Here is a 16,143-nt window from a genome sequence, read left to right as displayed (position 1 = left end):
TTTTCTGATGGCTGTTTTTAAACTGAGCTAAGATAATACCCCAATTAAAGCCCAGGAAACTCCTTTGTTATGTTAGAAACCTTACCGGAAAGGAAAGCTGAAAGACAAGAGCGGAAGAGGCAGGAACAGAATGAGGTGGTGGGAAGGGTGTGTGTAACTCTTTGTATCCACACAGTATAGAAAACCTGACTAACGAAATCCAAGTGGCAGCGTTAATGTTCTCAGAAACACTTAAAGGTGACTAGTCGTGTGTGTGCTAGGACAATTTATTTTCTCCGAAGTAGTAATAGACAGTAATAGGCAAGGAATAGAACATTTTCTGTGGGGTCAAAGACAAAACAAAAACAAAAAGCCAACCTGGCAGAATGGAGAGGAAAGTGTTGCGGTCTGATCTTACCTTGACCCCAAGCACCTGATAGCCTCGCACCTACACAGAGGCACAGCCAGGATAGATGTGACGCAAACCCCCGACTACTGTTTGCCATAAAAAGTTAGGTCGTGATGAATGTTTCCAGGGTTGCCGTCCCACGCACTTTCTCGTTTTCACCAAGTTTTACCAGTTCTAAGTTCCATTTATGATTGGCTCACGATTCTCTCTTCAAACTGTGCTATTGCACTAGTTTCCCACGTGTCTTCCCTGCGAACCCCAGGGAACGCTGCTAACCAGAAGCTCATCATCAAAGAGGTGAGCTCCCTCTGTGCACATCACCAGGGACAACAAAGCATTTCTAGCTTTTCAAAAGAAAAGATAACACATCTGCAGCATTGAAATAATACGGTATTCAAATCTAGAACCTAAAAATAGTGTTTCCAAAGCTAATTCCATTTCTGTCTTTCTACATGAGATATACAGGGAAATTATTTCCATCAGGAAGAAGAAAAGTGAAAGAGTAAATATATATTTTTTAAATATTTATCTCTGAGACAGAGAGAGAGAGAATGGTGCCAGGTGCAGAGAGAGAGGGAGACAGAGGATCCGAGGCGGGCTCTGTGCAGAGCCTGACATGGGGCTTGAACTCACAAACCATGAGATCATGATCTGAGCCCAAGTCAGAAGCTCAACCGAGCCACCCAGGTGCCCCGAAAAAATACTTTTTAAAAACATAAGTGGGTTGTTTTTATCAGCTAAACTCCTCTAATTTGCTGGGGAATGATAGGTCATAAAGACTTCCCATTTTTCTGCTGGTAGCACCTGGCTGCCTAAAATGTGAACAGATAGCCACCACACAAAACGGGCCCCACCTTAACATAAACATTCTGCAAGTTTGAATCTGGTATCCTTTCCCTGTTCCAAGGCTCAATGTCAGGTTTACACAAATCCACATACCTCATGAGAACCGTCAAAAGTTAAGATTTTCTCTTCTGGTCTGAGAGTGTAAAGCTGTAGGATTATTTCTCTCTTAGTTTACAAGTTCCCATTAGTCGCTGCTAATTCCAGATTTCCGACTTTGATTTGTAAAGACTCTGATTTGATGGGCTAGTGTCCCATGAAAAGGAGGTATTTGCAGAATGACCTCCAAAGGCCAAAGCCGCCTTAAGACCGAAGAAAAAGGCTGCCAAGTCCAGCTTGACAAGAAATGGTTTATTGAGGAGACTTAGGGCCAGACGCGTATCTTGGGAAGCTGCAAGATAAGCAGAGGTTCACAACCCCACCTCCTGTAAAACTGCTTTTTACAGCCCTAGTGGCTGGGGGAATCACCCAGAAGGAAATGTTTAAGCATCGTGGTCCCATCTCCAGAGCAGGTCAAGGATGTTTTGCCCCAAGGATGTACTTTAAGGTGTGACTATACCAAAAAAAATGTGTGTGTGTTTGTGTGTGTGGGGGGGGGGGGGGGGGCGGGGCTGGGGCTGTGTTCCAGAAGTCTTCGGGTCACACACAGGTCCTCAAGGCAGATCGGTTCAAGATGCCGTTAGGTTCTCACAGCTCGAGCTGAGGGTGTTTGTGAAGAGGTTCTCCAGGCAATTATACAGGCCAGGTCTGAGAACAAGTGACCTGAAAGCATTCTGAAAACTATAGGTTTCTAGCCCTAAGTTATAAAGAACACTGCATATTACGATGAGTGCAGAAAAAGATCAGAGCAGATATACTACGCTTTGAGAAGAATATTGTACATACAGGTTTAAGAATGACTCCCGGTGTAAAAGATGATTTTGAAGGAAAAGATGATGCTAGAAAGGCACGTGTGCACCTCTCGTTGCCAGATAGTTGACTGAATGCTGACGAAAACAATACCAAGCTAGACGCCATTGTAGTGCCTATTTCTTTTGTTGTTGTTGTTTATTTTTGAGAGAGAGAGAGAGAGCAAGCAGGGGAGGGGTAGCAAGAGAGGGAGACACTGAATCCGAAGCAGGCTCCAGGCTCCGAGCTGTCAGCAGAGAGCCCGACGTGGGGCTCGAACTCACGAACTGTGAGATGATGACCTGAGTCACAGTCAGCTGCTCATCCGAGATACCCAGGCGCTCCATTGCCTGTTTCTAAGTGCCATCACCAACCTCTACACATGAGATTCGTAACACCATAGTATCATTCAAGTGCCAGAAAACATGTTCAGAACAAATTATCATACTAGATATCAGTAGCTAAAAGATCAGAGATTTTTCTGGAGAAAAAACTTCACACGCCAAGAACTCCATCAGAGGGGGGAAGGAAAAGAAAAAGAAACAAAATTAACACAATTGCTCATCAGAAGACCGCCCAACATTTTCGAATACATGCAAAAATCAACTTTATTATTAACAGCATTGTTTCCTCTTCCAGTCAGTAGGGAGCATTACGTAAAACTGATAATCAGTGATAAGAGACCCATCACTGTAAGGTAATGAAAGTGAATCCGGACTAATCATGCTGTGATTCATTGTTAGGTTGTTCTTAGAGTCTAAAAACTTGGGTATGCTAATTACTGTAAGTGTCCAAACACCCATTAGTCCTTTTGGCCTCAATATGTCACTATGGAAATTAATCCCCAAAGTTGCAATGTCTTGAAACACTAGCAGAGATCCAAGTATCACTTAAAATTTAAACATACAGAAAATACACACACACATTCATGTTCAGGGCATATACAAAGCTTAGATAAAAAGATCATCAAAAACGTTTCCGATGTAGAAACCGCAAGTGCTAATTCAGCGCACGTTTATTTTTGTGCTTCTCTTACACAGAGAAGGTAGGATACACGAGGCACGTGAGAGGAGGACAGTGCGTGACCTCTTCAGCCTTTGTTTCTTCTTTAAACAGAGATGTTGACAGACGAGAAGGATTAGATGCAGTCTACTTTTTCTTCACTCGGCTGATTTTTTAGAGAATTATAAACCATGAAACTAAACTGAGTAAATGTTGCAAGTTTACCGCAAGCGGCACCTGGGGCCAAGAAGAGAGAAAGTTATCCGGGTAAACAGAACGCACGTGAGTACGGTCAATACACGCGTAGCTTCCTCGCCTTGCTGCTGGCGGTCGTGAACCCAACGCGAACAGAGCCACGCAGAAGCATGCTTTGTGCACGGACTAGCTGGCGGTCCGTGAGAGAAAGCCATCTCTTTGAACCTCAGAATACAGGTTGATCTGGGACTCTAGGCACGCACGCGGTCATTGCTACCACTACTTTGTTTTCATATCCTTTTCTTGGCAAAAAATAATTTTTTTAGGCAAGGGCTTCACATTTTATTTCCCTAGCCACTAGGACGTGACCATGATCCATTCCTAATCCTCCCCTCCCCTTTCTCCCTGTTCTTTCCTACTTTTCTACTCCCACGCAGAGCCAGACGAGCTCTTTGTTAAGACACTCTGTGTCTAATCCAGTTAGCCTCACTGACGTGGTTCCCTGCTGCCCTACCAGCCACACACCCCTATGGCAATAGGGGGCTTCTTCCCCGTCACCCCCCCCCACCCTCTGCAAACACCTTGCAGGGGCCTCTTCTAATGCCAATAATTTAAGGAACGAGTCAATTTTAAATTCATCTCCCATTATATAATTGTCATTTTTACATCTTGTTAAATCCAACTCTGAGCCTTCTACGGTTTCTTAACACCGAATCAATCAAACCGACTTACTTTAAATGTAAAGCCTTCTCCCCCGCCCGCCCATAACGTCTATTGACTTTGGTATCTCAGTACTTAAAAAAGAATAAGGAATTCCTCAAACAAGTTTTTCAAATACAGAACTGTGGGAAGGAAAAGATCAAAGAACAATAATAAGCAGTCTAACCTAATAAGTTATATTGATCAGTAAGCTGTATCTCTTCCCCATCTGAAAATGCACTAATGAGAAGCAGCAGTGGTTGATCTTGAAACACTTTGAAACGGTGATAGGCTCATATAGAAAGTAAATGAAGCAAAGGACATGCCTCAAATGCCGTGCAAAAATAATTCTGCCAACTTCTTTGGTTTACTAATTAGTAATACATTTTGTACCTTGGAGCCCCAAGAAGGTCTAAATGACTGAGACATTAATATAATGAATGGAAAAGAAGCAGGGAAGATAATTTGTCCCTATCGACCTCGAATTAATAAAAGCATCTGACTAGAGTTAGCCCATCTCAGCATGTACTGGAGCTGAAGCTAAACCTGATGTAGGACCAATGTCAAAGATAAGAATTAAGAGCCAAAGAGTAGGTCATAACCACTAGCAGTCAACCAAAGGGGGGGTTTAGGTATATTTAAGGACTCTGGGGGTCTTGACGGATCAACAATTAACATTTACCTGGTGCCTGCCCGATACGGTCCCTGTTTCCATTGTATTGCAGCAAAAATCCACCAGAGTATTTTTTAGCGTATGTTTGCAACAACATTTACAAGTTCACACAAATACGAATTCCACATAAAACTTACCATAACTTCCGGTCACGTTGGCACATATCACAGCCCCAAAGAAGTTTGGAAAATACTTCTGAATTCTTGAAATCACTTTCCGGCAAGCTACGGTCGGATCTTCTCCTCCTCTCATATACTCTACAGCCTGGTAGCTGGTTTAAACAGAGGCGAAACGTAAGCATCACAGAACAAAGTCCAAGGGTGTTAGCGTGAAGTTAAGACACCTAAAACCATCCGAGCTGTCACATGTGTGATGAAATACATAAAGAGAAGGTGGTAGCACCTGTGAAAGCATCAACACGAAAGGAAGTAAACCTTGACCCCATGTCTGTCTTTTCAGCTAATCTGTCCCTCAATTTCAGATGAGGACTATTATCTTTGGCTCTGGCTGAGTAACTGCTACCCAGTAACAACAGCCAGAAGTGATAAAAAAAAAAAAAAAAAAAGAGAGAGGTTCTATTTAAACAGGAAATGGGGCTACAATCAGTGGGGGAAATACTGGGCATGTGCAAAACATCCAGTCGTAATGATCATCTTTCAGTAATGAATTGCACACCGTGACTGACTTCCCCGCTTTTATCGCCAATTATCACCCTTCCTTTACTCAGTGGCCTTGCATAAATTATTTAAATGCATCATAAGTGTTCTCATCTGCGAAGTAAAGCAAGAAATATTCTATTTCAGAGGACAATGGTTACTTAATTTAAATTATCATCAAAAATGATAGGTGGAGAGTGTGGAGGTAGGATTTCTAAGCAGGGCTGGTACCCACAAAATCAGACTGCGTGGCACAAACCATTACTTTCTGTCTTGACAGACAACACCTCCCCTAAGGATCTCCAAGGGTCAGAGATGTGAGGACTCACACCTTGGTAGAAAGCGCATCAGGATGTCCCCATCCCCAGTGGCCGCGGCTGCTCCTGCGGTATCATCGGCATAGGCACCAGCTCCAGGTATCGGTGAATCTCCGACTCGACTGTGTGAGGGCACAGCACAGTGATTTAGGACAGGAGACCGAGCGTGCATGCACACACTGTTTTATGAGAGGTTTCCACAATAGGGGCTGTTTCTAATTCGCCACTCAGGATCGTTTTAAGTAAATTCTTCATCAGAACACACAGATCAAAGATTTTCATTAGTTTTTCAGCTAAGGTTTCCATAAACCTAATTATGTAAGAATTGGATACCAGTTGGTTATATATGAGGATGGCACAGATTTACAGTGACTGTTCAATTATTACTATCCTTTATCATCAGATTTCTGGATTATCTCAATAGGTTCAAAGTGGTTTTCCTCGTCTATAATCTACTCCTGCTTTCTATCTGACGTGCCAAAATTTTACCAAGGTTTTTCCTTGTAATAAACCTTCAGTGTTTTTCTGCTATTTTAAAACAAAATCCAGAAATCTTTAAAGTGACTCAGGACTCTCTGAAATCTGGCTCCGGTCCTCCTCCCAGGTACCCGACATTCATGCTATTTCTCTCCCCTCCAGGGGGAGCCCTGAACTCCAGCGTGTACTACTCAAGCTCCCTTCCCCTCCTGAGGCTCAGGCTCAGCCCCCAGCATCTCTCTGCTGGTCTCCCCAACTGCCTGCCCTGCTTACTCAGGCACCACTCCCATCCCTGAGCTCCTAGCACTAACTGTGACGCCCACTCCTGTGGCACTTAGCACGTACTAATTTATTTTCATTCACATTTACTTATCTCAGCTGTGAGGGTAGGGTTGTGCTTTATGTTTTGCATCTCCCGTTAGCACCTTGCACATATTGGTTTACACTCAATACATATTTGCGAGATCTGTTCTTTTCGAAACACTAACCCATGTATTTTGAATTTTATACCATTTGTAGATGTACCAGCAGCAGTACGCCCCATCTTATGGACTACAACCATGCCTAGAAGTTAAAAAAAAAAAAAATCATTGTATCAACTCTGAGGTTTACCTCAAGTATAAAGAAATAATTGAGCTGTTGGTAATATAAATATCCTCATTCATTAATTTCAGGTAGAAGAAAATAGGAAGCTCAGGAATACTGAAACTTATACTGGCTGTGTCATTTGTACTGTTTCAGAACCCAGTGTCAGCATCATTTGGTAGACTTTCCATATCCTTACTCTTCAAGTTACTCAGTTACCTTTCAAAGGTAATTCCAAAAAAAAAAAAAAAAAAAAAAAAAAAAAAATCACTGATATAGAATAAGGGAAATTTTCAACATTATAGCTCAGATATGGCAAACAACATAAAATTATTAAAGAACTAACTAACTACACATCAAATAGGGGCACCTGAGTAGCTCAGTCAGAAGAACATGTGACTCTTGATCCAAAGGTCCTGATTTCGAGCCCCATGTTGGGTAAAGAGATTACTTAAGTAAATGAATAAATAAAAACTACAAAAAAACCCAACTAAATATCAAATAAAGATTTAAAAATCTACAAGTGGATAATCACTAGATGTTAGGAGCCCTGTATAAAGTAATTTACCAAAATGTAAATAGATGTGATGAAAAGAATGTGTGTGCACGCTTATTTAGCAGTTAAAACAGTTAAAATCACCATCTGGCACTGTAAATAGGGATAAAGAAGTTAAGAACTACAGGAAGGCAATTAAAAATGGCCAAACTTTGGGGCACCTTAGGGGCTCAGTCAGTTAAGCCTCCAACTCTTGATTTCAGCTCAGGTCATGAGCCCAGGGTCGTGGGATTGAGACCTGCATTGGGCTCTGAGCTGAGTGTGGGGCCTGCTTAAAATTCTTTATCTCTATCCCTCTGCCTCCTCCCCGGCTCACATGGTCTCTCCCTCAAAAAAAAAATAAAAAAAAAAAAAAAAAAAAGGCTGAACTTTAACCCTAAAAGTTATATAAAAGGCAAATTACCAATTGTATCATGACTGTAATTATCTCCTGTTTCTTTATAGGTAGGACCATCTTGCTTTAAGATACTAGGTGGTTTGTAAGGTCCACAGTATTTTGAAGGATCTGGCACAACATTCTGCAAACAAGATTTAAGTTTTATTTTTTAGGAAAGTTCATTTTAGAAATTGGCAAGCAGTTCCATACAATGACTAAACATGAGCAAGAAACCAAAAGGGTGTCTGGTAACAGAAAGCTATGAATTAAAAACCAAAGATTAGCTGAGTCTTATGTGAACAGATAGATATAATTCTATTGAATACCTAGTCTTATCTCAGAATTACATAACGTAGAATAATAGACATCTATGTCTGGAAACGATCCCTGATTTTTCTCCTTCTATGGCTAAAGTTCTCAGCACAGTGGCAGATACAAATGAAGATTTTTTTTTTTCTGTTAGATCTTAATCCTCAAAGGAATCAGGTACACAGCCCTACCTTTAAATTTCAGAATTTGTTCCCTGGCCAATGAAGAATTCTGAGATTTAAAGGGAAATCTATTTTAAAAAACTTCTTTATTTCTGGGGCTCCTGGCAGCTCAGACGGTTAAGCATCTGACTCTTGATTCCAGCTTAGGTCACGATCTCCTGGTCGTGAGATCAAGCCCTGCATCCAGCTCCATGCTGATAGTGTGGAGCTTGCTTAGGATTCTCTCTCTCTTTCTCTCTCTCAAATAAATAAATTAACTTTAAATTTAAAAAAAACCAAAACCCTTCTTTATTTCAAAGCTAGGTTTGTGTGAACATATTCTAAGTTGTACTTGTCGATTCCTCTGTGGATCACAAAGACACAAGAAAATAATCCAAATCCATTAATTTAGGTTGTATATGTGGATTAGTATTTGATCAAGAAACCTACTACCTATGTCTTACTCATTAGCACACTTAGTGCCTCCCCTGACCTGGTTTTATCCATTTGTCGCTTTTAGATGCTAACTAAGCCCAGAGACTCCTTAGTTACTCAAACGTAATTAGGATTTGGAGGAAGAAACAGATGAGACCAAGGCAGGCCACAGAAGGGTTCTGGATGGCAAAGAAAACCTGATTTATGCTCAAAGTCCCAGTGGTTTAAGGATAAATTATCCCAGCAGTAACACACTAGACACCAAATAGTATAGATCCAGTCAAATAAGGGTAAGATAAGGGGTATACTCCACAGAGACAAAATGTAAGACATATTCTAAATGAATGATTTCCAAACTTTGATTTTTTTTAGACTTGGAACCTTCTGTCACAAGGAAATAACAAGCAGAGCAGGTCTGACTGAGGACGCCCCCTCTTCCTGCGGCACATCCGTCAGTTTGAAAGCTACTGCGAGGAACCAGGAGTTTTCCACCAGAGATGTGCATGAGAAGCAGCTAAGGAACGTTCATGAACATCCATGCCCAGAGAGTCACCTTCAGTCACTGTTTCTAAAGTGCAGCCAGGGTGATAACCAGCACCTTAGGCAACAGAGGACAGACAGGATGTCACTGAGTATTTTCTAATGATCTGCTTGTAAGAATTATGTCTACATACCCTCCAGTAATTTGGCTGGCAATTCCGAGCAAGCCAATCTGAATGAAGGGCTCGGGAAGTATTGGTAGATAAATCCTCACTGATAAAGCCCATACTCTCAGCAAACTTGGTGGCTGGAGATTAGGAAGAGAAGGAAAATGTACATTAGTTAAGCACGGTTTTCTAAAGAAAACACATGTACGTGGAGTGTTCTCGGTTAGCGGTCTCTTAAGTGGGGTATACCATCCTGGGTCGCGCAAAGACTTTCAGAGCAATATCTAGATGGGAACGGTGTTAAGGCAGTTTCAACTGATGTTCTTGACACCCTGGGGTGCGTATGGTGACAGTTCTCTGTTCCACCCCCTTCACAATCCCTCTTCCTGTACATCACAAAAGGGAAAGCACCCCGCTCACCGACACAGAATCTTACTGTTCTAACTAGGGCGCCATACCCAGTGTTGAGACCCCACACAAGGGGCCAACTGGATTCTATGCATGAGTAACAAACAGACCTTTTTGTTTGTCAGGCAGTTTTTAATTCTGGATTTCGGCACAATTGAAAGACACCTACTGGAGTTATTAGCTAATACAACATTAAAAACCGTATTTTGGGGGGCACCTGGGTGGTTCAGTCAGTTAAGCATCCGACTTTGGCTCAGGTCATGATCTCACAGTCCATGAGTTCGAGCCCCATGTCCAGCTCTGTGCTGACAGCTCAGGGCTGGAGCCTGCTTTGGATTCTGTGTCTCCCTCTCTCTCTGCCCCTCCCTCCCCCCCTCAAAAATAAACACTAAAAAAATATATTAAAAAAGTATTTTGGGGGTGCCTGGGTGGCTCAGTTGGTTAAGCATCTGACTCTTGATTTCAGCTCAAGTCATGATCTCACAGTGCATGAGTTTGAGCCCCACATGGGGCTCTGTGCTGACAGCGTGGAACCTTCTTTGGATTCTGTCTCCCTTTCTCTCTACCCCTCCCCTACTTGCTCTCTATATCTCATCAAAATAAAAAAAATAAACTTAAAAAAATGTTTAAAAAAATTTTTTAAAGTATATTTGATTATAGATCATGGTATGATTTTTGGCATATAACGTGGAAGACGTTCAAGCAAGGGACAAAAATAGGCTGGTGCTCATCTTTTGATGTTAAGAATGCTCTGCGCTCTGTGCAACTAGTTCAGGAGGAGAAATGATGTTGACTCATATTTCCATCCAGCAATTATCTCCCCATAGATAATGAACTCATTTTTAAAACCCTATTTTACAGATGAAAAAAGCGTGAATTTAGAAGTAACTTATCTGATGGTAAATAGATGTTAAGCAAAACAGCTAGAATTTGACCTTGCGTTGGGTTTTATCTACTATTTTATATTTTCACAGTGAGGAATATAGACAAAGGACTAGATAAAGTTCCAGTGTAGCTAAAATATACCTGACTCTCCCACTAAAAGCGTGTGTGCTGTATGTTCCAGAACTTTCCGTGCCACACCAATAGCGTTTTTAATTCGTCTGAGACCTCCCACTGCTCCTACGTTCATTGTAGTGCTGCAAGAAAAGAAGCACAGTAAGATTTATTAAGGTACTTTCTCAGGTTCACAGATAAAAACTACATTGATTTACTCCAAGCAACAGCTTTGTAGGATAAACTCCACTGTCTTAACGTAAAGATGATACCACATCCATGAAGTGCATACAAATTCCCATGATCAGATAAATTAAGGAACAAATAGCAAATCAACCTACAGCATACTCCAACAGCACCACAATTCAAAGTTCCTCGTAGCTTTTTTGTTGTTGTTACTTTTGAGATAGTGGAAGCGGGGGAGGGGCAGAGAGCGAGGGGGACAGAGGATCCAAAGGGGGATCTGCACTGACAGCCCCAAGCCCCATGTGGGGCTTGACCTCACAAACTGCGAGATTATGACCTGAGCCAAAGTGAGACACTCAACTGACTGAGCCGCTCAGGTGCGCCCCCCACCCCCGATTTTTAAACATGGCTTCTAAAGAGTTTTAAGGCTTCAGGTCATGCAAACCACACCGTACATAGAAGTCAGTTAAGTGATTGTTTACCACCTCAGAGACGTATTTCTGTAGTGTGGGATTCTATGTGTTCTACGGAGACTACTGCATCCATGTGAAATTTCTATTATTCTAATGACTTTCTCTTAACTTGTGTTTGGAAAAGCTGGGTACCATAAGCTAGGGGTTCTGACCTGATGAAACTTACATATTCGTCCGTCTTGCTCTCAATAAAAGCAAGTAGATCCGTAGAAGACTGATCAGTGTGACTCAACATGGGGTGAAGATTTCTTACCCGTCCATGATCATGGCATCCAGTGTGGTCTCTCCAAGTTCATCAGGACTCCCTCCAAAGCCCACGGTACCGTCACACTGTTCCCTCTCACACACAGCACAGCCCTGCTCAACTGCATCCAAGGGAGAGCCTCCAGATGCTAATGTCCTCCACGCTGTTAATCAAATCCCAGGAGTGCTGGTTTATATACTGATTTTTTTTCCAGTGCCAAATGCAACAAACCAGAAATGTTTTGAGCACTCATCTAAAAAAATATTTTCATGTTTACCCTTAAACAGAATTTTACTTTATTAAATGAGTGATACAGACAAATTGTATAATGCAACTATTTACTGTGAAGAATTTAAACACTATTGATGTAAAGTGAGGGTTTTTTGTTTTTTACCTACTAATATTTCTATGCTGTGTAAGAAATGTCTTCTCTCCTTCAATTTTATAATTGAAGCCACTAAAAGGCAGTTAAATTGAAAGTTCATTAAACCACGGGCTTATAAATTTCTTCTGTATCATTAGATTATTAAAAATATACACAACGAGGACTTTTATTAAGGTAACATCAATCATGGCAAGTCTCAATAACCACTTCCTAACAGCAAATAATTACAATGTGGGCTTCACAGCGTTTAATCCATTTAATCTGCACAATAGCTTTTCAGGTAAGTACTGTACAATTAGTCTCCTCATTTTAAGTCGGAGCAAACAGACCCAGACAGGTTAAGGAACTTGTTCAAGGTCACACAACTGGAACAGGATTCAAAAGCCATTTGGGCACTGCTTTGTTCTCTGGAGCCCGGAACCTTGGCAAGGGGTGGGGGAGATCTTTGGTGGTCAATGTCTTACTAATAAAAACAGAAATCTTTGAAGGGAAGGCGCTACTATGGGTCATTTTTAAGTATTAACCCCTGGACCTACAGAATTGAAAGTGTCTTTCAAGAAGTTCCCCCTTTCACTACATAGAACCTTTATATGTCCCCTGCGCTGGCCACTGCACTTTTTCTCTCATCATGGCTTCAAGGCCGGGAATTTCTTTCTCACAGCCTGTTTCCGCCTTTTCTGAATCAGATGCACTGCCTCTAACACCCAAACTTATGTCCGCCAAGCTCTGGAGCCACTTCTGCCCCAGTGAGTTGTACCAGCAGCCTCAGACGGGGGGAGGGGGGGAAGGAGTCGGAAATTACTCTTGGGGTAGTAGGTCTTGGAATGAATGAGGCAAACATATGCAATCCAATGAATAAATGACAAGTTCATGGCATGGACAGGATTGAATGAAAGCACAGTAGATAGGCACCTCACGCAGACTGGGCATTAAGAGCAATCGCGAAAGAGGTGATAGCTTAGTGGTTCTCCATCTTAGCTGCAAATCAAAATCACTTAGAAAGCTTTAAAGGAAACAAAACAAATGTCTTGTTGCCAGCAGTTAAATCAAAATCTCAGGAGGCAGGGCTCAGGCACGGGAAGTTCCACAGATGATTTTAATGGCCAACCAGGATTGAAACTCTATGGCAGGTGGCAAATACAGAACGTCAGCACAGAACAACAAAGTAAATGTAAAAAGGGTCTGTATGGGAAATTAATAGCCGTTTGCAAAGCTGCACTTGAGCTCATGGTATTGGGGAGATCCGAGGGGCTAGAAAGGTGAAGAACAGTAGACAAGAGACAGCCCCCCCTCCCCGTGACAGCAGTATGGATGTCAGGCAAGACCGCGTAGGCGCCCGTGGAGGAGTCCCAGCAGAAAGGCCCTAACTGCTGCGGGTCAGGCAGCAGCAGGGTGGAAAGCATGGGGGCGCGGGGCTGAACAGAGGCGGAATGCGAAGTGAGGACGTAAAAAGCGGCCGCGGCAGGGAGGACTCCGTAAGGGTCCAGTGCAAGAGGCGCAGCGGTGAGGCTCCGGTCCCCGCCCAGGGGTCAGCCCGCCGGCCGCAGCCCCCGCCCCCGGCCGCCGCCGCGCACCTGCTTCGGTCGCGTTCCTAAAGGGCCAAGTGTTGAGGACCAGGGGCAGAGGGCTGGAGCTGCGCGCGAGGCCTGGAACGAGCAGGAGCGGCACTAGGAGCAGAGGAAGGCTCCACTTCCGCGCCATGGCCGCGCGCCCGGCGGAGAGAGGCCGGGGCGGCCGCTGAGCCCGCGGGGCCGCGCTCGCGGAACTCGTGATCGGCCGCGCCCCGCCTCCCGCCACCGGGCTCGGCGGCTCCCTCGGGGGCGCGGTCAGGGCTCCCTCTGGTCTCGCGAGATTGGCCGCCGCGGGACCGCCGAAGCCGCCGAAGCCGCGGCACCCCCGGAGGTTCCTGGCCTGGGGGCGCTGTGGCTCGGTGCTCGGGGACCCTTCAGGTGCTCCGGGGTTTGTGTTTTCTTCGAGTTGACCGAATGATTGCCGTCCCCGTTGGTAAAGGCAGACTGAGTCCTGTGTTGAGAAATCAGTATGAAATTTACGCAGCCCGCGGTTGCGTGACCCTGGGAACATTTTCATTGGCTTTAACCTTATTATTTACATTAAAAGCTGAAGTCGACAAATTTCCAAGTTCAAAATGTACTCCAGGATCCCTGGCCTCAGAGATCTGCGGAGGCTATGGCCTAGGGGTGAATCACGCTTGCTGAGAACCACAGCTCTTTGCAGGATGTGCTGTCGTGATAAGTCGCTGAGCCGGAAGAAGTGGAGACACGAGGGTTCACCGAAGTGCACCCTCCCCGGGGTTCAGGGCAAGAAGGGCTCCCGTTTCTAGTGTCTTCCACCTTGTGCCTGACACCTTTAAGTGCTAAATGCATGTTTGAATAAAGGTGGAATGGAGACTTGCCATTGTTAAAAGAGAAACTGAAAATAGTAAAGATTTTGAAAACTATTTTTAAGTTTTCACGCTTTTTAAGTTTTCAAGCTATTTTACGCTATAAAATATATTGTTGAAAAGTTCATTGGTAAAGTTTTACTTACATCTTTTTAATAGGGGAGGCTGGGGGATTGATAAAAGGGATAGGCGGCCTTTGAATTGTTTCTGGAGCCGCATTTCTTGTCAAGACTTAATTTGTAAGACAGATACAGCTGTATTTAATTCCTCAAAGACTTGGGTTGCATCCCGAATGATGTCACTTGGCTGACCCACGCATTCAAATCTATTACGGCCACTTTGCATGTTTATATCAGGGAGAATATTTTCGGTTGAGATGGAAATCAAAGCATTCCTGTCTTCTAGCTTTAGAGCTGTGTGTCTTTGCAATGTTTTAGTAAATCCTTCTACAAGGGCATCAGAATGTTTTTTCTTTCCCTTTGGGTACGTAGCTTCATTTTAGCTTAGGGGACAAGGCCTTAAAAAGTTTTTTTTGTTTTTTTTTTTTTTTCAGTTTATTTATTTTGTGAGAAAGAGAAGGCTTGCAGGCACTTGCAAGCATGAGCGGGGGAGGGGCTGAGAGAGAGGAAGGGGCTCAGCACAGAGCCCAAAGCAGGGTGCACACCCAGGAACCGAACCATGAGATGGTGACCTGAGCCAAGACCGAGAGTCGGATGCTTTACCTACTGAGCCACCCAGGCGCCCCACCTAAAAAAGTTTTTATCAAACTCTATCAATTTCCAATTTGGCCACCTTCTGACGTTAAAAAGCATCCTTTTGAGTATCTTGTCAGGCTTCAGGTGAGACAAATAGTAAATGCTCCCTGAAGGTATGGAACAACCCTTTGCATTTAAGAGGCATCCTCAGAGAAGGTTTAAAAGTTCCTACCCTACCAAGAGCAGAGCCACTCTTAAAGATAACCGGAAGAAATAAAGACAATTTTCCTGAAGGCCGACAGCAATCAGCACCACAGGCACAAATGGAGTGCAATCCTCATTTCTGCATGGCCATATTTCTGGGCGCCCAATCCTGACAGGTGCCAAGCCAAGTTCTCCAGACACAAAATGAGACAAAGGAGAATGCAACAGCTGTCCCTGGGAGAGAAAGGATTGACAGCCAGAGGGCACCTAAAAGCAAATTCATGTGTCGCAATTCAAAGATCTAATTCTTCAAATGTTTTTTGCCTGCCAATCTGAATTTGGAAAGGAAGGGACAGAGTGGACTTTTACCTTCCTCTCTCAACCAGACACCCCAGACGGAGATCTGGGAGAGGTGACCCTGGTAAGAATTCTTGCCATTTGCCAGCTTCTGCCAGTTTTCCCAGGATCCTGTGTGTAGGCTGCAGAGGGAGTGGGGTGTCCTACAAATCTCCTCCTGGTCCCCAGAAACTGTAGAGGAGGAAAAATAATTTTCCTTCCCGCCTTATGGTAGTGTTTCACCAAGACCCCTTTTATTCTAGGGCACTTCCTAAAATGGATAAGTTTATCTAAAGTGATTTAAAGTTCTCCATTGTGGCCACTGTAATTCAAGATTAGTTTTGGTAAGTTTAACCTGCTTGTTGAGACTTAAAATTTTACTCACCCTCACCTCACGCTGGACCTGGTCCAGCTTATGCTAGACCCAGGGCACTCCGGCCAGTTTAGGACCTGGCTCAGTTTCCGACTCAGACCCGGTCCGGTTTCACAGGAGCACCTGGCCCGGTTTCCGAGTCGGACCCGGCCCAGTTTCTAAGGAGCACCCATCCTGGTTTTTAAGCCAGAACCCATCCAGCTTCTAGGTCAGACCTGAGTGGGAAAAACAAACA

General features: G+C 43.6%; 1 protein-coding gene across 1 annotated transcript; it reads right to left on the bottom strand.

Annotated features, from left to right (window-relative positions):
* Positions 1–3,094: 3,094 nt before the first annotated feature.
* Positions 3,095–13,652, bottom strand: AGA (aspartylglucosaminidase). The gene is made up of 9 exons (XM_049631794.1): positions 13,474–13,652; positions 11,524–11,677; positions 10,642–10,754; positions 9,235–9,347; positions 7,683–7,797; positions 6,627–6,702; positions 5,676–5,783; positions 4,826–4,959; positions 3,095–3,358 (listed from the first exon to the last, which is right to left on the bottom strand). Exons 1-9 carry the CDS (start codon positions 13,598–13,600, stop codon positions 3,258–3,260), a joined length of 1,041 nt encoding a protein of 346 aa, XP_049487751.1. The 5' UTR covers positions 13,601–13,652; the 3' UTR covers positions 3,095–3,257.
* Between the last annotated feature and the right edge of the window lie 2,491 nt (positions 13,653–16,143).

Source organism: Panthera uncia, chromosome B1, assembly GCF_023721935.1.
Source record: "Panthera uncia isolate 11264 chromosome B1, Puncia_PCG_1.0, whole genome shotgun sequence".
NCBI classification, from domain to species: Eukaryota; Metazoa; Chordata; class Mammalia; order Carnivora; family Felidae; genus Panthera; species Panthera uncia.
Note: the sequence above shows the minus strand (reverse complement) of the source record. Positions and strands in the feature narration are given on the sequence as shown.

Coding starts and splice junctions, on each gene's coding strand:
- AGA (XM_049631794.1), bottom strand. CDS start 13,600: ATGGCGCGGAAGTGGAGCCTTCCTCTGCTCCTAGTGCCGCTCCTGCTC. Junction 9,348..10,641: donor GCTTTTAGTGGGAGAGTCAG/GTATATTTTAGC, acceptor CCTAATCTCCAG/CCACCAAGTTTGCTGAGAGT. Junction 7,798..9,234: donor GCCAGCCAAATTACTGGAGG/GTATGTAGACAT, acceptor TCTTGTTTGCAG/AATGTTGTGCCAGATCCTTC.